This window comes from Mustela nivalis, assembly GCF_964662115.1.
Source record: "Mustela nivalis genome assembly, chromosome: 4".
NCBI lineage: Eukaryota > Metazoa > Chordata > Mammalia > Carnivora > Mustelidae > Mustela > Mustela nivalis.
Window position 1 is genome coordinate 104,322,694 of NC_139023.1, and position 24,454 is coordinate 104,347,147.

At 36.4% G+C, this 24,454-nt stretch overlaps 1 protein-coding gene across 4 annotated transcripts in view; it reads left to right on the top strand.

Annotated features, from left to right (window-relative positions):
* Window positions 1-24,454, top strand: part of MANBA (mannosidase beta) — a 121,770-nt gene that overhangs the window by 79,090 nt on the left and 18,226 nt on the right. For 3 of the 4 annotated variants that reach the window (XM_082728982.1, XM_082728985.1, XM_082728983.1), the window contains 3 exons: window positions 410-577; window positions 11,330-11,548; window positions 19,567-19,731. In XM_082728982.1, coding sequence (XP_082585108.1) covers window positions 410-577; window positions 11,330-11,548; window positions 19,567-19,731 — 552 coding nt within the window. The remainder of the gene's footprint in view (window positions 1-409; window positions 578-11,329; window positions 11,549-19,566; window positions 19,732-24,454) is intronic. The other variant, XM_082728984.1, reaches the window with a different exon arrangement.

Sequence of the window (24,454 nt, forward strand, 5' to 3'; positions counted from 1 at the left end):
TTTGTTTCTTCACACAAAACTCCATCTTGCTCTTGAGAAACTTCTCTGTAATGTAATGTCTGCTGCCCTTTGTATTTCTTAGAGCCTTTTCTTGTGGCAAGTCAGATAACAATGAGGTTGATTTATTTTTCTTTTTTTAATAAAAGGGATTATATTTTCTTCAGGTTTTATACAGTAAAGAAGAGGAATCCTATTTTACTGGTGTTTATAAAATCTAGGTAAAAAGAATCAGATTTCTTAATGTGTATTCCTGCAGGTAATGTTACAAGCCATTTTCTAATGAGTTTTCTGTACATAAGATTTTATGTGCAAAAATGCAATGGCTATCATTTTATGAATCATTACAGCTCTGAGGCTTTTTTTTCTTGTTGATTATTGCAAAATTGTTTCATGTTTTCTGAAATTTTAGATCAGGAGACTGAAATATCATCCCTCCATCATCATTTGGGGTGGAAATAATGAAAATGAAGCAGCACTGATGATGAATTGGTATAATATCCCTGCCAGAGAACTGCATACCTATATCAAGGACTATGTGGTACTGTACGTGAAGAATATTCGAAAGATTGTCTTGGCTGTAAGTAATGATTTCTCATGTAATAGAATTTAAGAACGTGTTTTGAAAATGGATCAGTTGGAATATTGATGTAGTATGTTTTTATACTCCTCCCCCCTTAAAATATTTTTATTTATTTATTTATTTGAGAGACGAGAGAGCATGAGAGGGGAGAAGGTCAGAGGGAGAAGCACACTCCCTGTGGAGCAGGGTGCCCTATTCAGGACTCGATCCTAGGACTCCAGGATCATGACCTGAGCTGAAGGCAGTTGCTTAACCAACTGAGCCACTCAGGAGCCCCTGTACCCTTTTTTAGAGCAACCTTCAGTAATACCATTTTTATACAGAATAGTCCATTGTAATGCTGCAGGATGTGAATGGATTTATGGGTTATGGGCTTCTTTGCGGATGAACTTAATCTGTGGAGCTCACCACACATACAACAATATGGTGTTTACATCTGCAGATTGTCATGTACTCTTTTCTGGAGCCCATCTATGGAACCCCAAATGTTGAGAATTTCTACTTTGGATGACTTATCCATATGCTACTTTTTCCTTCCTTCCCTCTTTCCTCCCTTCCTCTTTCTTTCTTCCTTCCTTCCTTGTTCTCAGTAAATATAATGAATTCTATAAATTACTTTCCTGATCACAGACTAGTTCTAGTATAAACTCTGTTTAGCTATAATGCTTTTTTCTTTTATTCTGTGCTAGATTTGATTTGCTAATATTTTGGTTAGAATTTGAAAATTTATGTTCATAAGCAAACTCAGTCTGTGGTAGGAATTGTAAACTCAAATGCCTAGAGGAGCCAAATTTCTTTTAAAAAATTAAGTAGAGTTGATGAGGTTCATAAAGAGAGAAGGGGGGACTATGGTAATAGCAAATGAATGCTGGGTCTCATTTATATTGAGTATTTTAAAAAATGATATCTAAACAAAATTTTTTGTGAAAACAAAGAGGTAACCCATGGAATGGGAGAAGATATTCGCAAATGACACTACAGACAAAGGGCTGATATCCAAGATCTATAAAGAACTCCTCAAACTCAACACAAACAAAACAGATAATCACATCAAAAAATGGGCAGAAGACATGAACAGACATTTCTCTAAAAAAGACATACAAATGGCTAACAGACACATGGAAAGTGTTCATAATCATTAGCCATCAGGACACTGGGAAAATGGAGAGAAGTGAGTTGGGGGAAATCGGAGGGGGAGACAAACCGTGAGAGACAAAACCCTCAGTTTGAGAAAGAAACTGAGGGTTTTGGACGGGGAGAGTGGGGGTGGGATGAGCCTGGTGGTGGGTATTAAGGAGGGCATGTATTGCATGGAGAAGTGGGTGTAGTGCATAAACAATGAATTTTGGAACACCGAAATAAATAAATAAATAAATAAGCCTTTTTGTGAGACAGATTTAGCCTAGAGAACCCAGGTTGGTATGTGTGTATGTGCATATGCTACCTGCACAGAATGAGTTAGGAGCCATTTGTTGTTGTTTTTATAGTCCAGGGACAATTTAAATAAAATACAGATTATTGGTTTTACTGAGACAAATTCACCCATAAAACATTCTGGGCCCAGTGCCTTTGTGGGAGCAGAAATGATCTTCTGCCTCATATATTTCATTTCTTCTGAAGTTATTATCCAATTTGGGTTTATAATTCCTGGAAGTATGGATATTTATATTTCCTAGGAACATAGCATTTCACCTAGAACTTAGAAGATTTTTGTGTAAATAAACATGCTTTGTAGATTAGACTATAAGTAGACAAGTTATATAGGCTGAGAGACTCCAGGATTGTCAGTGCAAATAATGTTTGAATGTGGATGTTGCTCTTATTCTTGTGTGTGTGTCTGTGTGTGTGTGTGTGTCTGTGTATGTGTGTGTCTGTGTGTGTACGTGTGCGTCCATTGTGGATGTCTGGAATTATCAGACATTTGGTAATTTCTGGAATTACCAGACAGTTTCCATAGGCAGGGAGAAAAAGGCACAGAGCAGGCTCAACTGTTCTATGGATATTCCTTTTCTATTTTTCTTTCTTCCTATTTTCCTTCCTCCCTGCCCCTTCCCTTTCCTTCCTTCCTTCCTTTCCTTCCTCTCTTCCTTTCTTCCTTCCTCCATTCGTCCCTCCCCTCCCCTCCCCTTCCTTCCTTCTTTCCTTCCTTCCTTCCTTCCTTCCTAAGAGACATATAGACTCTTACTTTTTCTTTTCATTTTTTTGACTACCTTCACCTGTTTCACTCACCTCCCACCTCACACCTCTGGCAACCATCAGTCTGTTCTCTTTCCATGAGCTTGTTTTTGTTGTTTTTAGATTCCACATATAGGTGAGATCATACAATATTTGCTTTTCTCTGACATATTTCACTTAGTATAATGCCCTCAAAGTCCATCTGTGTTGTCACAAATGGCAAGATTTCATCCCCCCCCCCCACCTTTTTTTAAGAGAGAAAGAGTGATCACAAGTGGGGAGGGGCAGAGGGAGAGAGAGAATTCCAAGCAGACTCCATACCCAGCATAGAGTCACATGCAGGGCTTGATACATTGGGCCCGAGATCATGACCTGACCTGAAATCAAAAGTTGGATACTCAACCGACTGAGCCACCCAGGTGCTCCAAGATTTCATTCTTTATTATGGCTGAGCCATACTCCATTTTGTGTGTGTGTGTGTGTGTGTGTGTGTATGCTACATTTTCTTTATCCATTCATCATCAATAAACATTTCGATTGTTATAGTATCTTGGTTATTATAAATAATGCCACAGTGAATATGGGGGTGCATATATCTCTTTGAGTTAATGTTTTTTATTTTTTTCAGATATCCACGACTAGAATTGCTTGATTACATGGTAGTTCTACATTTAATTTTTTAGGTATCCTCCATATTGTTTTCCTTAGTGAATATACCAACTTACGTTCCCATCAACAAAGCACAAGGGTTCCCTTTTCTCCACATCCTTGCTAACATTTGTTATCTCTTATCTTTTTGGTAATAGCCATCCTAACAGGTGTCAGATGATACATCATTGTGGTCTTGGTTTGCATTTCCCTGATAATTAGTTGAGTACCTTTTCATGTACTAAGTGGCTATTTGTATGTCTTCTTTGGAAAAAATGTCTGTTTAGATCCCTGGCTCATTTCTTAATTGTTTGTTTTTTACTGTTGGGTTGAACAAATAAATTCTTTATATATTTTGGGTATTAACCCCTTAGCAGGCATATGATTGCAAGTATTTCCTCCCATTCAGTATGTTGCCTTTTTATTTTGTTGATGGTTTTTTTTGCTGTACAGAACCTTTTTAGTTTGAATGTAGTCCCACTTGTTCTTTTTTATTGCCTTTGCTTTTTGTGTCAAATCCAAAAACATCAAGCCAAGACCAGTGTCAAGGAGCTTACCACCTATGTTTCCTTTTAGGAGTTTTGTGATTTTGGATCTTACATTCAAGTCTTTAATCCATTTTGCATTAACTCTTGTGTGTGGTTGAAGATGGTTATTCAATTTCATTCTCTTGCATGTGACTATCCAGTTTTTCCGACACCATTTGCTGAAGAGACTGTCCTTTCCCCATTGTATATTCTTCTCTCCTTTGTCATAAATTAATTGGCCATACATATATGAATTTATTTCTTGATTCTCTATTCTGATCTATGTGGCTGTTTTTATGCCAATACCGTAATGTTTTAATTACTTTTGTTTTGTTACATGTTTTGAAGTCAGAAAGCATGATGCCTCCAGATTTATTCTTCTTTCTCAAGATTGCTTTGTATAGTTTTGGCTATACAGAGACTTTTGTGGTTCCATAAAAGTTTTTGGATTGTTCATTCTATTTTGTGAAAAATGTATTGTGGTTTTGATAGGCATTGCATTGTATCTGTAGATTGCTTTGGATAATATGGACATTATAGCAGTATTAATTCTTCCAGTCTATGAGTACAGAGTATCTTTTCACTTATTTATGTCTTCTTCAGTGTCTTTTAACAAAGTCTTATAATTTTCAGTGTCTTTTCTTTTTTTAAGATTTTATTTATTTATTTGACAGAGAGAGAGACGGCAAGAGAGGGAACACAAGCGGGGGAAGTGGGAGAGGGAGAAGAAGGCTTCCCATTGAGCAGGGAGCCCAATGCAGGTCTCAATCCCAAGACCCTGGGATCATGACCCGAGCCAGAGGCAGACACTTAACCAACTGAGCCACCCAGGCACCCCAACTTTCAGTGTCTTATAATTTTTAATAATAATTTCTGTCTTTCACTTCCTTGGTAAAATTTATTCTTAGATATTTTTTTATGCAGTTGTAAATAAGATTATTTTATTAATTTCTCTTGCTAGTAATTATTAGTACACAGAAATGCAACACATTTCCGTATATTGATTTTGTAGCCTACAATTTACTGTATTTATGGTAAAAGGTTTTTGTGAAGTCTTAGAGTTTTCTCCATATAATATCATGTCATCGGCAAAGAGTGACAGCTTTACTTCTTCCTTTCCAGTTTGTATGCCTTTTATTTCTTTTTGTTGTCTAATTGTTCTAGCTAGGACTTCAGTGCTCTGTTGGGTGGAAGTTGACATCCTGATCTTGTTCCTGATCTTAGAAGTTTTGACTTTTTCACCATTCAGTATGATGTTAACTGTGGCCTTGTCCTATATAGCCTTTACTATGTTGAGGTATGTTTCCTCTGTTACCACTTTGTTGAGACTTTTTATAATAAATGGATGCTGAATTTTGTCAGACACTTGTTCTGCACTTGTTCACATGAGCATATGATTTTTATACTTCATTTTATTAATGTGGTGTATCATGGTGATTGACTTGCCAGGGTTGAACCATCTTACATCCTTGGAATAAATTCCACTTGATCATTATATATATATATATATATTTTTTTTTTTTTTTTTTTTTTTTTTTTTTTACTTATATGAATTTGGTTTATTAGTATTTTGTTGAGAATTCTGCATCTGTGTTCATCAAGGATATTGGCCTGTAATTTTCTTCTGGTGACCCTATTTGGTTTTGGTATCAGGGTAATGGTTGTCTTATAAAATGAATTTGGAAGTTTTCCCTCCTCTTTTTTTTTTCACAAGAGTTTGAGAAGGACTCGTATTAGTTCTTCTTTGAATATTTGGTAGAATTCACCAGTGAAATTGATCCTGGATTTTTGTTTGTTCAGAGATTTTTGACTATTGATTCAATCTCCTTACTAGTTAATTGGTCTGTTTACCTTTTCCATTTATTCATGATTCAGTCTTGGAAAGTTGTATGTTTTTAAGAATTTATCCATTTCTTCTAGGTTGCTCAATTTTTTTGTGTGTATAGTTGTTCATAGTAGTCTCTTAAAATTCTTTGTATTTTTTAGATATTATTTGTAATATCTTTTTCATTTCTGATTTTGAGTCCTCTCTCTTTCTTTTCCTAAGCAAGTCTGGCTAAATTAGGTTTGTTGGTTTTGTTTATTTATTTATTTATTTATTTATTTAAAGGAACCAGTTCTTCATTTCAATGATCGTTTCTATTGTCTTTTAAGTCTCTGTTCCATTTATTTCTGCTCTCGTCTTTGTTATTTCCTTCCTTCTGCTAACTTGGAGCCATGTTCTTCTTTTACTAGTTTAATAAGATGTTAAGTTAGGTTCTTTATTTGACATTTTTCGTCTTTCTTGAAATGGTCATTTATCTCTGATCTTTCCTCTTTTTTTTTTTTTTTTTTAAAGATTTTATTTATTTATTTGACAGAGAGAGATCACAAGTAGGCAGAGAGGCAGGCAGAGAGAGAGAGGAGGAAGCAGGCTTCCTGCTGAGCAGAGAGCCCGATGCGGGACTCGATCCCAGGACCCTGAGATCATGACCTGAGCCGAAGGCAGCGGCTTAACCCACTGAGCCACCCAGGCGCCCTGATCTTTCCTCTTAAACTGCTTTTGCTGCATCTCATAAGTTTTGGTATGTTGTATTTTCCTTTTCATTTTTCAATTTCTCTTTTGATTTCTTTGTTGATCCATTGTTTGTTCAGTAGCATATTCCTTAATCTTCATGTATTTGTGAATTTTCCAGTCATCTTCTTCTAATTGATTTCTAGTTCCATACCCGTGTGGTCCAAAAATATGCTCGAGTGATTTCAGTCTTCTTAAATTTGTTAGACTTGATTTATGGCCTAATTGGTGATCTCTCTCAGAGAGTGTTCCATGTGTACCTGAGAAGAATGTGTATTCTGTTGCTCTTGGATGGTATATACTGTGTCTGTCTGTAAAGTCTATTTGGTCTAATGTGTCATTTAAAATTCTGTAATTATAAACGCTAAAGCAGAACTTGATATATATGAATATGTTGATATGTGAAATAAGGAGAAAGGGAAAGGAAAGAGCTTCTTCCCAACTCCACCATAGAGCCCTTCCTTTATGGTGGTTCTTTTTCATCACTACTTTTTTTTTTTTTTTTCCATCACTACTTTTTAATAAGCGTATTATACTAGTATTTGCTACATATACATTATATGATAATATAAGTTAACTTTTTTTGATAGGGAGAGGAAGCAGCATTTGCTTTTGTACTAATGCCTTCGAAGGATATAACTTTTAAAAACTTTGATGTTCAACGTGTGATTTAATAATCTGATTATCCTTATATTTTTTATTTCTAATTAGATATTTTAAATATTTGGGTATATCCTGAAGCAGTTTGGAAAGGGAAAAGAATAGTATGTGATTTTGGCACCCAAATATGTACAGTTTATGGTATTATTCATTTATGTGAAGACATTTCAGTGAGAATTTATGAAAAACTTAGGTTCAGATTTTTAGCTTATCTGATATGCTTAGTCATGTGTCATGAAGAATTTTTCTATACACAACCTATGATGGTATAAGCTTTAATTAATATTTATAAAACATTTATCATCTTTTTACTCATAGTGTTGGTATTACATTTTTCATATCTGATGGATTTAAGAAATGGATTTTAATATTTGAGCATTTTCATTTCACAGTTCAGTGGTTAAGAGCTCATGATTCCAGGAGGATGAGAAGGAGACACATAGCCCCACAGTGATGCAAAGAGGTTAGAAAGTCACTTCCTAGAAACAGCTCTATATTATGGAAATGAGAACATGAATCTCAGTGAAATTTAACCATATCTTCCACACATGAGTTCTCTACCATTTACTGTAGTCCTATGAAGTAGGTACTGCTATTTTCCCCATTTTACAGAAGAGTCTGTTGAGGCTTAGATCTGTCCAAAAATAATAAGATTCTGATTTGAGATTTAAACTCAAGTCATTCTGACTGAATATCCTTTATTATTTCCTTTTTTTTCTCCTGCTATGCCTTTTATTCCCATGACCTATTCATTCCATAATGGGGACCCTGTATCTCCCACTCCCCTTTACCCATTTTGCCTAGCTGCTGACCCATTCACCTCTGACAACCATCAGTTTATTCTATGTATTTATAGGTCTGATTCTGCTTTTTGTTTGTCTATTCTTTTGTTTTTGTTTTAGATTCCACTTGTGAGTAAAATCATATAATATTTGTGTTTCTCAGTCTGAACTTATTTCACTTACCATAATATCCTCTAGGTACATCCATCCTAGTCTTCAAGGTCCATCTCAAATGACACAATCTCATCTTTTTATGGCTGTGCCATATTCATATATATATATATGAAAGTATATAATATATATATATATAATGGAATATATATAATGGGATATATATAATGAAATGTGTGTGTGTGTGTGTGTGTGTGTGTGTGTATGCGCCACATCTTCCTTATCCATTTGTCTATTGATGGACACTTAGATTGCTTCAATATATTGATTGTTGTAAATAACGTTGCAATAAACACAGACACGTGTCTTTTTGAATTAGTGTGTTCATTTTCTTTGTGTAAATACCTGTAGTAGAATTACTGGATTATATGGTATTTCTGTTTATAATTTTTCAAAGCACTTCCATACTGTTTTCCACTGTGGCCGCACCAATTTGCATTCCTACCAACAGTGCACAAGGGTTTCCCTTTTTCCATATACTCACCAACACTTATTGTTTCTTGTGTTTTTAGTTTTAGCCATTCTGATAGGTATAAAGTAATTATTTTAATTTTGAATTGCATTTTCCTGATGACAAGTGGTGTTGAGGATCTTTTCATATGTCCATTGGATATCTTTATGTCTTTGTTGGAAAAATGTCTATTTAAGTCCTCTGCCCATTTTTTAATTGAATTATTCGGGGTTTGGTATTGAGTTGTACATGTTCTTGATATGTGTGTGTGCGTGTGCGCACGCTGCTGGTAGTTTCCTTTGCTGTGTAAATCTTTTTACTTTGATGGTATTCAAATAATTTATTTTTGCTTTAGTTTTTCTTGGGTGAAGGGACCTATAAAGAAAAATGATCCTATGGCCAATGTCAGAGTAATTACTGCCTGTGTTTTGTTATGGTTTTTAGGTCTTCATGATTTCAGACTTTACATTTGGGTCTTTAATCCATTTTGAGTTTATTTTTGTTTATGATGTTAAAGAGTGATACAGTTTCATTCTTTTGTACGTAGCTGTCCATTTCTCCCAGCACCATTTATTGAGGAGACCGTCTTTTCCCATTGTATATTCTTGCCTCCTTTGTCACAGATTAACTGACCATATAATCAGTGGTTTATTTTGGGCTCTCCATTCTATTCCACTGATCTATGTATCTGTTTTTAATGCCAGTACCATACTATATTGATTACTACTGCTGTGTAGTAAATCTTGAGACCTGGAGCTTTGACATCTCCAAGATTTGTTTTTTCTTTTTTAAGATTGCTTTGGCTATTTGGGGTCTTCTCTGATTTCATACAAATTTTAGTATTATTTGTTCTAGTTTTGTAAAAAACGCTGTTGGTATTTTGATAGGGATTGCGCTGAATCTGTGGATTGCTTTGAGTACTATGGACATTCAAATAATATTGGTTCTTCCAGCCTACAACCTGGGATATCTTTCCATTTGTTTGGGTCATCTTCAGTTTGTTTCATCAGTGTTTTATAGTATTCAGAGTAGAGGTCTTTCATCTCTTTGGTTAAGTTTATACCTAGGTATTTTATTCTTTTTGGTGCAATTATAAAGGGTGTTGTTTTAAAATTTCTCCTTCTTGGGGTGCTTGGGTGGCTTAGTTGGTTAAGCGGCTGCCTTCGTCACTCTGGTCATGATTCCGGCTCCCGGGATCAAGCCCCACTCTCCCTGCTTGTGTTTTCTCTCTTGCTGTCTCTCTCTCTCTCTGTCAAATAAATAAATAAATAAATAAATCTTTAAAAAGGATAAACGGTGTATATAATTTTAAAAATTCTCTTCCTGCTAGTTTGTTTTTAGTGTGTAGAAATATTACTTATTTCTGGGTATTAATTTTATATCCTGCACCTTAGCCTCTAATTCTTAAGCACTGGACCTGTGTTTCTTAAGTAGAGGCGAGTTTGTCCTCCAAGGGACAGGAGCGCATTTGGCAATGTCTGTAGACATTTTTTGGTGTGTGTACAGGGTACTACTAGCATCTAGTGGGTAGAGGCCAGGGATGCTGCTAAACATTCTGTCTCCCCTTGCTCCCTTTTTCTGGTCACCAATGCACAAAACTTATCAAGCACAGAATGTCAGTAGTGCCAAGGATGAGAACTTCTGCAGTAGATTGTACTTCTACTGTTGGTAGAAGGTAATGTAGAGGCACAGCATTCTTGAAAAAGATTGGGAGCAGGTACTAAGGAGTAAGCTGTGTTAATTACAAATGGATAGAAAGGATTGGTGAATAGCAGGTGCTGGTGGTTGTTGAATGCAGAAGGTTAATGGTTCTATTATTTTTCTGCAGTCATTTGGCATCCTGTAACTTGACAGTGTTTTTTTTAAAAAGTAAATGATCTGACATAAACAGACATTTCTCCAAAGACATGTAGACAGCCAACAGACATATGAAAAGGTGGTCAGCATCACTCACCATCAGGAAAATGCAGATCAAACTATAGTGAGATATCACCTCACACCTGTCAGAATGGCTAAAATAAAAAACACAAGAAACAACAGATGTTGGGGAGGGTGCAGAGAAAGGGGAACCCTTGGGCACTGTTGGTGGGAATGTAAACTGGTGCAACCTCTGTGGAAAAGTATGGAGTTTCCTCAGAAGGTCAAAAACAGACCTGACTATCTAGTAATCACACTACTGGGTATCTACCCCTAAAATACAAAAGCACTAATTCAAAGGGATATATGCACCCCTGTGTTTATAGCAGCGTTATTTACAATAGCCAAATTATGGAAACAACCCAGTGTTCATGACAGATGAATTGGTAAAGATGATGTGGGGTGTGTGTGTGTGTGTGTGTGTCTATGGTATATATAATGGACTATTACTCAGCCATAAAAAAGAATGGAATCTTGCCATTTACACAGATATGGGTGGAGCTAGAGAGTATAATGCTAAGTGAATTAAATCAGTCAGAGAAAGACAAATACCGTTATGATCTCACTCATATGTGGAATTTAAGAAAAAATAAGCAGAGGAAAAAAGAGAAAAGAAAAAGAGAAAGAGGGAAACCAAGAAATAGACTCTTAATTATAGAGAACAAGCTGATGATTACCAGAGGGAGGTGGGAGAGGGGGATGGGTGAGATAGGTGATAAGGATTAAGGAGGATACTTGTCATGTTGAGCACTGGGTGAGGGTGAAAGTGTTGCATCAGTATATTGTACACCTGAAACTAACGTTAACACTGTATGTTAACTATATTGGAATTAAAACAAACACTCCTTTTATTTCTGGACTCAGGAAGACAAGACTCGTCCTTTTATTATATCCAGCCCTACAAATGGGGCCGAATCTGTTAAAGAAGGCTGGCTCTCTGTCAACCCATATGACAATAATTTTGGTGATGTACATTTTTATGACTATACCAGTGATTGCTGGGATTGGAAAGTTTTCCCAAAAGCTCGATTTGTATCTGAATATGGATATCAGTCCTGGCCTTCCTTCAGTACATTAAAAAAGGTAAGCCACTTTTGATTTCCCAGTGATTCAGAATGGTAGGTGATGGGCATAGGTCATTCTCAGCAGAGGTTCAGAAAGTCAAATGAGACAAGATTGGGCGTGTTCGGGGTGGTATGGCCATAGACAGTCTAATGAAATGTGCTTAGTATTTAAATGAAAGTTGAGGAAGATCATAGAAGAGAACTTTTTTTCTTTAAAGTTTGGGGAGCTAAATTTCTTGTAGTCATCAATTTGAGAATTATAACTTTTCAAACCTGCTTTTAATTATGTTCCTTCACTTACATTTATAAAAATTGAATGGGAACCAGGGTTGCTTAAGCCTGACTTCTTATCATGCATGAAAGTAATTCTCACTTGCTATTTTCTGTATATCCTACAACTGTTTTCACTTACAGATATTCAGAACTGGATGGTTTGCTACAGTAAGAGAAATGAATGTGATAAGTAAAATTTTATCTAACTGTTACCAGGTGGAATTATTTCTTTTCGTTTGTCTCCTCCCCTTTGTCTTCTGTTTCCTCCTCCTCTTCCTTCTCCTTTTTCTTTCATGTTGCTGTATCTGACTTTCACTATGGCATTTTACTTTCTTTGTTCCTACAGATTCAGTTTCATAGGCAGATTTTATTTCAGAGTTGTATGTGTCCCTAATTGAGATATAATTCACCGACCATAAAATCCACCCATTTAAAATGTACACTTTCAGGGTTTTTGGTTTAGTCACAGAGTTGTGCAGTCATCACCGTGACCTAGTTTTTTGGTTTTTTTTTTTTTTTCGATTTTATTTATTAACCATGACCTAGTTTTAGAGCATTTTCATCACTCCAAAGAAACTCTATATCCAAATTACTCCCCACTCTCTCAGTTCCTCCCACCCCGGCTCTAGGCACCACTAATCTGCTTTCTGTGTTTATACATTTGCCTTTTATGTACAATTCATATATTAGAATCATAAGATATGTGATCTTTTTAGACTGGCTTCTTTTACTCAGCATAAAGTTTTCATGACTTGTCCATGTTCTGTCATGTAGTAGTTTGTCATTTTTTAAAATTGCTGAATAATATTCCATCATGTGGATATACTACATTTTGTTTATCCATTCCTCAGTTGATGTACTTTGTGTATCCCCACTTTTTGGCCAATATGAAAAATAATAGCTGCTGTGAATATCTGTATACATTTTTGTGTGAGTGTGTCTGTGAGCAATGTCTTCAGTTCTATTAAGTATACACTTAGTAGAGGAATTGCTGGGCCATATGGTAACTGTATGTTTAATATTCCAAGGAACTGCTAAACTATTTCCCATAGTTTGCAAACACTGCACCATTTTACATTACCACCAGGAAATGTATGAAGGTTCCAATTTCTCTACATCTTTGTCAACACGAATTTTCCCTTTTTGTGTTTTTTAACATTTCTCTGGAGATTAGCATTTACAGAAAATTTGCTTTTTTTCATGGCTAATGATGTTGAGCTTCTTCTCATGTGCTTTTTAGCCATTTGTATATTTTCCTTAGAGAAATGTCTATTCAAAAACCCTTCACCTATTTTTTAATTTGGGTTGTCTTTTTGTTATTGAATTGTGCCAGTGTTTATAGCAGCAGTGTCTGCAGTAGCCAAAACATGGAAAGAACCCAGATGTCCATCAACAAATGGAGGGATAAAGAAGATGTGGTATATATATAGAATGAAATACTACTCAGTTATCAAAAAGCATGAAATCTTGCCATTTGCAATGATGTGGATAGAACTAGACTATATTACGCTATGTGAAATAAGTCAGTCAGAGAAGACATACCATAGATTTCACTGATATGAAATTTAAGAAATAAAACAGATGAACAGAAGGGGAGGGGAAGGAAACATAGAATAAGATAAAAGGAGAGAGGGAGGCAAACCATAAGGAACTCTTAACTATAGGGAACAGATAGGGTTGCTGGAGGGTAGGTGCTGGGGGGACGGGGTAACTGGGTGATGGGCATGAAGTAGGGCACTTGATGTAATGAGCACTGGCTCCATACATATGCAGCTGATGAATCACTAGATTCTACCCCTGAAACTAATAATACACTATATGTTAACTAAATTGAATTTAAATTAAAAAAAAAAATTTTAAGAGTTATACATATATTCTGGATATTTTTTTAAAATCAGATCTATGTTTTGCAAATATTTTCTCCTAATTTGTGTGTTTTCTTTTTACTTAGTTGATGGTGTCATTTATTTTTTTAAATTTATTTTTAAAGATTTTATTTATTTATTTGACAGACAGAGATCACAAGTAGGCAGAGAGGCAGGCAGAGAGAGAGGAGGAAGCAGGCTCCCTGTGGAGCAGAGAACCCAATGTGGGGCTCCATCCCAGGACCCTGGGATCATGACCTGAGCCGAAGGCAGAGGCTTTAACCCACTGAGCCACCCAGGTGCCCTGATGGTGTCATTTAAAGCACAAAAGTTTTAATTTTTTTTTTTTTTTTTAAGATTTTTTACTTACTCATTAGAGTGAGAGAGAGTACAAGTAGGGAGAGGGGCAGTGGGAGAAGAGGAAGCAGGCTCCCTCCTGAGCAAGAAGCCCGATGTGGGGCTCAATCCCAGGACCCTGGGATCAGAACCGGAGTCAAAGGTGGATGGTTAACTGACTGAGCCACCCAGGTGCCCCAGAAGTTTTAAATTTTGATGAAGTCCTTATCAGTCTTCTCATTAATCTTTTGTGCTTTTGCTATTGTATCTAAGTAACCATTTTCTAACCTAAGAGCACAAAGGTTTACTCCTGTGTTGTCTTCTGGTTTTAGCTCTTAATTTTAGATCTGTAATCTATTTTGAGATAATTATTCTATATGGTGTGAAGAAAGTGTCCAGGTTCATTTTTTCTTTTCTTTTTTTTTTTGCATGTGGATATCTAGTTACCTAGACATCATTTATTGAAAGCATTATTCTTTCCCCCATTGATTTTCTTGACCCCTTTGTCAGAATCAATTAACCATAAATGTTAAGGTTTATTTTTGGATTCTCAATTTGTTTCCATTGATCTGCCTGTCTGTTTTATGCCAGTATGCACTGTCATCATTACTTACAGCTTTGGAGTGAGTTTCGAAAGCAGGAAGTGTGAGTTCACTTAACTTTGTTCCTCTTTTCAAGATTGTTTTGACTGTTCTGGGTGCCTTTCATTTACATATCAATTTTACGATCACCTTGGCAGTTCCTGCAGAAAAGTCCACTCGGATTTTGATAGGGATTGTGTTGAATCAGTAGATTAGTTTGCAAAAGTATTAGCATTTTAACAATAAGATGTTTTCTGATCCATGAACATGTGATGTCTTCTTTCACTATTTTGTAATCTCATTGTACAGAATTTATACTTCCTTGTTTAAATTTGTTCCCAAGTATTTTATTCTTTTTGTAAGTAGAATTATTTTCTTAATTTATTTTCACATTGTTCATTACTAGTATATAAAGAGACCGTTGATTTTTGTACATTGAACATACATTCTGCAACCTTGCAGAACTTATTTATTAGCTTTAATAGTTTTTGTGAATCCTCTGTGTTTTTCTATATTTAAGAGCATGTCATCTGCATATAGAATTACTTCTGCTTTTTCCTTTTCAATATGGATGCCTTTTATTAACTTTTCTAGGCTAATTGCCCTGGCTAAAACCTCCAGTACAATGTAGAATAGAAATGGTGAGAACAGACACCTTTTCTTAGGGAGAAAGCTTTTAGTCTTTTACTGTTTAGTAAGATGTTAACTGTAGGGTTTTTTTTTTTTTTTTTTAAGATTTTTAGTTATTTATTCGACAGAGATCACAAGTAGGCAGAGAGGCAGGCAGAGAGGGGGGAAAGCAGACTCCCCGCTTAGTAGAGAGCACGATGCGGGGCTCCTTCCAAGGACCCTGAGATCATGACCTTAGCCGAAGGCAGAGGCTTACCCACTGAGCCACCCAGGTGCCCCGACTGTAGGTTTTTCATATATGCCTTTTATCAGGTTGAGGAAGTTCCCTTTTATTCCTAGTTGGCTGAGTGCTTATATCATAAAAGGGTATTGGATTCTGTCAAATGCTCTTTTTCTGCATCTGCTGAAATAATCATGTACCTGGGGACCCCTGGGTGGCTCAGTCTGTTAAGTGTCCAACTCTTGATTTTGGCTCAAGTCATGATCTCAGGTTATGGGCTGGAGGCCCATTTTGAACTCTGCACTCATCACAGACTCTGCTTGAAATTCTTTGGCTCCCTCCGCCCCTCCCCAACTCATATATGCAGGTTCGCTCTCTTAAAATAAATACGAACTTTTGTTTTCCCTCCCCTATTACTTGTGTAAAGTAACCACAAAAAAAATTTTTTTTTTAAAGATTTTATTTATTTGACAGAGAGAGAGAGAGAGAGACAGACAGACAGACACAAGTAGGCAGAGAGGCAGGCAGAGAGAGAGGGGGAAGCAGGCTCCCTGCTGAGCAGAGAGCCCGATGCGGGGCTCGATCCGAGGACCCTGGGATCATGACCTGAGCAGAAGGCAGAGGCCCAACCCACTGTGCCACCCAGGCGCCCCACCACAAAAAAAATTTTAAGACAGTTTCAGAATCTTCTTCAATTTTACCACCTGAACCCAACTATTTTTGCTTCCACACAATGCAGTCATATTGTGTTTTTAACTTTATTTTTTTAAGATTTTATTTATTTACTTGAGAGAGCATTAGAGAGAGAGTATGCGCAGGGACAGGGGGAGAGAGAGAAGCAGACTCCCTGCTGAGCAGGGAAGGTGATGTGGGACTTGAAACTAGCACCCTGAGGTCATGACCTGAGCCAAAGGCAGATGCTTAACCACTGAGCCACCCAGGCGGCCCTATATTTTGAACTTTAATAAGTAATGTCATAACCTTAGATCTACCCCTTGTTTTCTTTTCTTTTCTTTTTTCTTTCTTTCTTTCTTTCTTTCTTTTTTTTTTTTTTTTTTTTTTTTTAGCACTTCCATATTACAAGGTGGACTTTTTAGGAATACTTTTGTTTCAAAATGAAGGAGGATGGAGTTGAGTATACTGACTCAGGTAGGAATAGGTGTTCGAATGGGAAGGAAGGAAAGAAAGAAGCAAAAATATTTACTGAGCAGGTGCTCTTTACCAGAGACCCATTGTTTCATTTAGCAATGATCTCCTCCCTCCCCCAACCCTTTGATTGAGGTCTGGAAGGAAATCAAGGTTCTAGGGAGTGAGAGTTCCATCATTATTCCCAGATAGCAAGTAGGATATCTGGATTCAAGCTTACTGTCTAACACAGAAGCTGAATCATTTTCATTTCACATTTTTGGGAGGGATGAGTGTTATAAATTGCTAAACTTTTTTCTTAAATCTATTAGCCTTTCTGTTTACCTTCTGATAATAATGCAGTTGCCGTGTTTTTGTGAAATGCCTGATGATGTTCAAAGATACAAAACACTGTGTTTTAACATAGGGAAAGGTGAAGCTAAGTTCTGTATGTACTATTCATTATGAACCCTTGATTTAACCATTCCTCTTTTTTGAACTACATTGCTTAGTTGAGGATTTGGATTAGGTAATTGGGAAAATGAAAGAAACCAAAAGAATAACTTTACATAAAACTTAGGTTTTTAGTTAGAGGTTTTATTCCCCCATATATTTAACAAAAATATTAAAATGTCCCTTTCTAGTTTAGGATGCATTACTTCTTTGTCAAATAATCATATTTTCTTTTAAATTTTATTTATTTATTTGAGAGAGAGCATGAGAGGGGAGAAGGTCAGAGGGAGAAACAGACTCCCCATGGAGCTGGGATCCCCGATATGGGACTCTATCCCAAGACTCCAGGGTAGTGACCTGAGCTGAATGCAGTGGCCTAACCAACTGAACCACCCAGGCGCCCAAAATAATATTTTCAATAGTCCATTATCAGTATTGCATAGTGATTAAAAGCTTGGGCTATGGAATAAACAGATTTGGATTTTTTTTTTCTTAAAGATTTTATTTATTTATTTGACAGAGAGAGATCACAAGTAGGCAGAGAGGCAGGCAGAGAGGGAGGAGGAAGCAGGCTCCCTTGCCGAACAGAGAGCCTGATGTGGGACTCAATCCCAGGACCCTGAGATCGTGACCTGAGCCGAAGGCAGCGGCTTAACCCACTGAGCCACCCAGGCGCTCCCAGATTTGGATTTTAATTCTAGAACTGCCAGGGTTGACTAGGTGGCTCAGTGTGTTAAAGCCTCTGCCTTGGGCTTGGGTCGTGGTCCCAGGGTCCTGGGATCAAGCCCCGCATCAGGCTCTCTGCTCAGCAGGAAGCCTGCTTCCCCTTCTCTCTCTGCCTGCCTCTCTGCCTACTTGTGATGTTTCTCTCTCTGTGTCAAATAAATAAATAAAATCTTTAAAAAAAACAGTGATAATAATACTGACTTGTAGACTTGTCATGGGGATTGAGTGAGGTAATATTCTTAAAACAATTAGAGCCTTGTCTGGCACTTTCTAATTCCTACTGATAATGTTTTTACAGCTGAAATTTATAATAGACTCTCAAACCATGACTATCAGAAGTTAGAAAGCTTTCCACATAACAGAAGATCAAGTTTACCAGTTATGGGATACATTCATATCATTACCAGTTAAGGCTGAGAAGCCTGAAGATGTGTTTCAGGCTTTTAAAAGGAAAGGAAGGTGGTTGCTAAAGGTCTGTGCATCTCAAATGTGTACAAGATGACTGTAAATGCTAATACCTCTTTTAAGTAAGTAATTGAAGTAATTAGTGTTCTCTAAACTGTCTGGTGATACCAGTTTTGGAAAATACATATAATTTGGAAAAACTTTCACATCAAACATGAGTAATGTGCACTACTTACATTTTACTATAAATAAATTCCTAAAGAGTAGTTTTTTCCTTTTAAGGTGATTGGTCTGTGGCTTGCATGATTCTAGGGAAGTATAAGTCATATTTTGTGAACAGGGATTAATATTTTTAATTTTTAGGGATTTTTGAGTGTGCGGTAGATTGTTTTTCAAAGCCTTTGTGTAACCTGCATTAAACTGATATTTTCAGGTGTAGACAGCAGTTGTCTTACATCTTTTTCAAATGCTAAAAGGCATTAAATCATAGACCTATAAGGCAGAATGATTGTCTATTTTTCTCTAAAAGTTACACTACTAATATGTGTGTGGTATTTTTGTTTGTTTGTTTTTACCTTGACCTGATGATAGCTTCTCAAGGAGATGACAGATCACATAAATTGTGCCTGGCTCTAAAAAAAGATTTACTGTTAGGGGGAAAGAGTATCATTGTTTGGTTTTTGTCTTCAACTATATCAAAATTAAACATCTGTATATATCAAATATATTTAGTAGTAATTGAGAAACAAATAAGCAAGTGCTAAGCATTTACTGTCTTAATAGTCATATTTTATTCCTGTCAAAGAACTGACAGTTTTAACAGATTACTGTTTTCAGTCCATTATTTTTTTTGACAATTTATTTACTTGAATAGATAAAATGACATTTAAAAATGAGCACGATGAGTGTTCTAAACACAGGAATAATGTTTTGATAAGATAAGAATTTTGATAGAAATGCCAAAATGAGGGGCGCCCGAGTGGCTCAGTGGGTAAAGGCCTCTGCCTTTGGCTCAGATCATGATCCCAGGGTCCTGACATCGAGCCCTGCAGGGAGCCTGCTTCCCCCTCTCTCTGCCTGCTTCCCTGCCTACTTGTGATCTCTGTCTGTCAAATAAATAAATAAAATCTTAAAAAAAAAAAAAAAAGAAAGAAAGAAAAAGAAATGCCAAAGTGAAACTTCCTAGGTTTGAGTTAGGGAAGGTATAGGTGCCATATTCTGGTTTTGTGATTCAACTTTGCACAGGGCTACTCTTCCACCAGTAATAAGTACAAAACATCTACCATCTGTGAAATTAGAGTCGCAGAGCAAACCTTGAGCTCTTTTCTCTGTGCAGAGTACTTTTTGAGTTTGTCAGAAGTGTGTGGAAAAGTAGTTTCACTCCTAACTTCCCACTTTGTACCTCTTCTTCTTTCATCGAAAGGTTTCATCTAAAGAGGACTGGTCTTACAACAGCAAATTTTCTCTTCACCGACAACATCATGCAGATGGTAACAGTGAAATGCTGCGTCAGGTCGAATTTCACTTCACACTCCCGGAAAGCCCAGATCCATTACAGGCATTCAAGGATACCATATACCTTACTCAGGTAAGACATTTGCATCCTGGAGTTCAGCAGGTTCCTGCAGTTAACACAAGGGATCCTATAGACTCTGTAAGCCTTACGTGATGAAAAAGCATTTTATTTCACTGATTGAGGAGCATATCTTCTTCAAAATAGATAAATGATGACATGTAGTACTTGAAATAGTTAATTTTTGGCATTTGCCTCTCTTAGAGAGAACAAACAGTTCACAATGTTCTACAACAAATTGTGTATTAACATGTTCCCTAGCTCACGATCACCATACAGTGTCAGTGATTAAGACAATAGCTTTCCCCAAGGATAAAATGGAACAGTGGAACACAGTAGAGTCCAGAAACAGACTTACAGATGATATAGTTACTTGGTTGATGGCCATTTGCCACTGTAATCCCCATGAGAAAGGTTAGTTTTTCCAGTAGATGGTACAGTATCAAGTGGGTGTCTTTATAGGAAAACAAGTGAACTTAGACTCCACATACAAAAATTACATACAAAAATTAATTTGATCGGTGATCAAGGAATCAACTATGAAAGGTAACAATTTTATAACCTTGGCAAAGATTTCTTAAACAGGGCATAAGAAGAACTAACTATGAAAGAAAAGAATGATAAATTGGGACTTCATTAAATTATATACTTTTGTAAATTAAGACACCATTAAGAGAGAGCAGTGACAAGCCACAGATTGGGCAGTAGTACGTGCAAAACATGTATCTGATAAAAGATCTGTATTCAAAATAAAGAACTTCTATGAAGTAATAAGAAAAGGATATAACCTTTTAAAAAATGGACAAAAACCTTGAACAGGCACTTCATCAAAGAAGACACCCAGTGTTCGGTAAATATGTGAAAATGTGTTCAGTTTCATTCTCAATCAAGGAAATGCAAATTAAAATCATGCTAGAGTATACACTACAAGGTATACAATGTCTTTTTAGCACAATGGCTAAAATTAAATAGATTGACAATGCCAACTGTTGGTGACGATATACGACAGCTGGAACTTGTAGACATTGTTAGTAGGAATAGAAATTTGTTTAACCACTTTGGAAAATTTTATGGCACTTTCTATCCAAGCTAAACATTTGCTTCCTCTTTGAATCAGCATTTCTACTCCAAGCTATGTACCCAAGAAAAATGAGTGCATATGTCTGCCAACAGACATCTAAAATAATGTTCATACCAGCTTTATTCATAATAGCCCCAAACTGAAAACAGCCTAGATGTTCTTTAACAGAGGAATTTATAAACTATGGTGTACTTACATCATGGAATATTTCATAGCAATACAAAAGAATGAACTGCTGATATCAGCATCAACTTGGATGAATCTCACAAACATTGTGCTGAGCAAAAGAAACATTGAATTTTTAGTTATAGACAAAATGAATCAGCATGATGGAGAGCAAATTAGTGATCACCACTCTTGTGGAGGGGATAGTGAATTATGGTTAGACATGGGTATTAGGAGACTCTCCAGAGTGCCAAAAAAAGCCTTATGTCTTGATCTGGGTGCTGGTACATGGTGTATACACATGATAAAGTTCACTGAGGTGTACACTTAAAATCTCTGCATATTACCTTATCACCTTATTGGATTTTTTAAAATATTATTTATTCATCTGAGAGAGAGAGATGGGAGGGCACAAGCAAGGGGAGACAGAGGGAGATGGAGAAGCAGGCTCCCCGCTGATCTGAGAGCCCGACATGGGGCTGGATCCCAGGACCCTGGAATCATGACCTGAGCCAAAGGCAGATGCTTAATGACTGAGCCACCCAGATGCCCCTGGATTATTTTTAAAACAGCTCTATTGAGATATAATTGACACGCCATAAGATTCACTCATTTTAAGTATACAATTAAGTGATTCTTAGAATATTTATTAAATAATGCAACCATGACTATAACCCAATTTTAGAACATTTCTCAGATCCCCAGAAGGTCCCTTGTGTCCATTTGCAGTTACTCTCCTTTCTCACCTTCCGCTGCAGGTAAACACTAACCTGCTTTCTGTCTGTGTAGATTTTACTTTTCTCAATATTTCATGTAACTACAATGTGTGATGTTTTGCATCTGGCTTCTTTCACCTAGCATAATGTTTTTGAAGTGTTTCCATGTTGTAGCAAATACACGTACTTATTCCTCTTTTTTGCTGAATAGTATCCGGTTGTAATGGATGTACCATATTTCACATATCCATTCATCTGTTGGTGCACATTTGGATTATTACCAGTTTTTGACTATTATGAATCATACCACCATGAATATTAGCATACAGATCTTTGTGTACATATCTTCATTTCCTTTGAGTTGAAATATATATGTGAAATTGCTGAATTATATGGTAAATTTAAATTTATGTTTAAAGTAAGAAACTGTTGAGCTGAATTTTAGGTAATATTTTCTTCTTAGTGTTTCCATTTACTCTCTCTGTTTGCCACTTTTATCTCATGAACCTGTGAACTACTTGCATGCTTAAGACTATTAAAGCCACCGCTTATTTATCTGATGTTTTTTCATGATTGTTTCAAGTCAGAGAGAGAAGGCAGGAGCCTAATCCCAGTCATATGAGTTGATCTGAAATAGACTCAAAGTTTTTGTTAAACATGATCACATTTTAATTTTTGCATCTTAGCACCTAAAAATATGCCAATTTTAATCTAAACTCATGCCTACTCACATCAGTTTTCTCCTATATAAAAACAAAAATCTGGATGGAAGCTGAAGCAGAAAATTGGAAGCCAAAAGAATACCCTTTTTTAGAAGGTGATAAACTAATAAAGAGGATTTTAATGTTTTAACCATAAGCTTATCAGTTAGGGAAGCTTTGCCAGTGTGATGTATAATTTATGAACCTACCTCACAAAAAGCAAATTAAAAGATAAAATTGATATCTGTCCCTTTTAAAGTGTTGAAGTTCATCTTATTAGCTTTTCATAGCCAATATTCTATCAGAATGCCTCAGGTTTGATATATGAACTAGGACGATCCTCATACATCCTGTGTGTATGTATGTGTGCACACATGGGAACCTTTTCAGCTGTTGTTTTTCATGCTGGCTGCCCTCTTCCCAGCTGCTCATTTTATTACTGTTACTTTATTTTATTTCTTCAAAACAAAGCACTCACAAAAATAATTGTTCTTTCTGAACTCATTAGCATTAGTGGCATGTAGTTAGGAGCTGATGATACAAGTGGAATTATTTGTTGCTGGTTTTGTTGGTGATGGCTTTCATCTGATAGTTTAGCACTGGTGTCTTATCAGGCATTGGCTTGGAATTGGATTGTGTTAGTTCTCCCCTAGAACTTCAGTTGTACTAGATGGGATCTGAGATGAAAAAAAAATCAGAATTAGGATTTTTGTTTGTTTTTAGTGTTGGATTTTCTTGACGGAAATACAGACAGGAAATGTTAAAAGTAAAATGTTCTTCTCCTCCTTTCTATGTTGATTTTAAACAATCATCTTTGACATGTGCATTAGAAATAAAACTTCCTTGGTCCATGTTTTCTGTTCCTGCCTCCAGCCTCTCTTCTTTTTCTTACTGTCTGTCATTACTATTCTGAAGAACAGAGTACCTGCTTGTTGTGTACCACTTCTAAAAGATGTTCTGTAAAGCAAGTTTTTGCAACTTTCAAAAATATCTTGGCTGAGAAGGTGGTGCAGTAAGTTTCTTCACATTTAGATCTTTTCCTGGCTTTTCCTTATAACAGCAAAAGTATCCCTCTCGGTTTTTACTTCCTTAATTCTTCTAATAATTCCAAAATAATCTTGCCTCACCTTTCTTTCTCCTGCGTTATCCTGTTATATTGTATTCCAAATAGCCTACTTACCCAGGCACACTCTCTTAAGCTGGGTTGCACAGGCTCACTGATTAGTTTGAGGACTGTCTATACTAACACATTTAATTTTGATCAATTTAATCTGCCAGTATGGTCTCTTCACTAGCCACTTAAAGAGGAAGCTGGGCTATTTTTATTAACCCCTTAGCTTATAGCTCCCTCTAGTGCCTCCATTTATTCCTCACATGTGTATTAAGCATGTAGTGAAGGCTAGATACTTGGGGATGTCCTTAAGAGATACATATTCTTTAGGGGTCCGTTTTATCTTCCTGTTGCATGTAACTTGATCACAACAACAACAATGACAACAACAAACAGACTATGTTGTAGACCCAGGTGTTGATGATACTCGCTACCTTGGAATGGTTATTTGTTTGGTAAGCAGCACCGAGATTTGATAGAAGATAAAGTCTATGCTGAGCTCTTAAGATGGATGAGATGAGTAAAGGAGGGGAATGATTAATAGAGTACATTACACACTAATGTATTATGTTTATATGCAACATGTAATTTAGCAGTCAAGTACACAGTCAGCATTCTTTGGGTGTCTACCAAATGGCTGGCCCTGGGCCACGAGATGCATTGTATATCTTCTCACATAATTCTGACATCATCTCCAGACATCTGTGTTTCTGTTTTAATTTTATGTTTGAGTAAACGGGCTCAGAAAGGTTAAGTATTCTTTCCAAGTTCTCAGGCAATGATTGGAACAAGTTTCTGCCTTTTAAACTATAGTATTTTATCCTTTCACAGTTGAGATAAGGGAAATTCTGTAACTACTGAGGTTGCATTTTATCAATTTTCAGCACTTAAGTAAAGCAGACATCAGAAATTTGGCACATTAAAAGAGGCCTCTTTGGAACAATAGAGAAAATCAACAAAACCA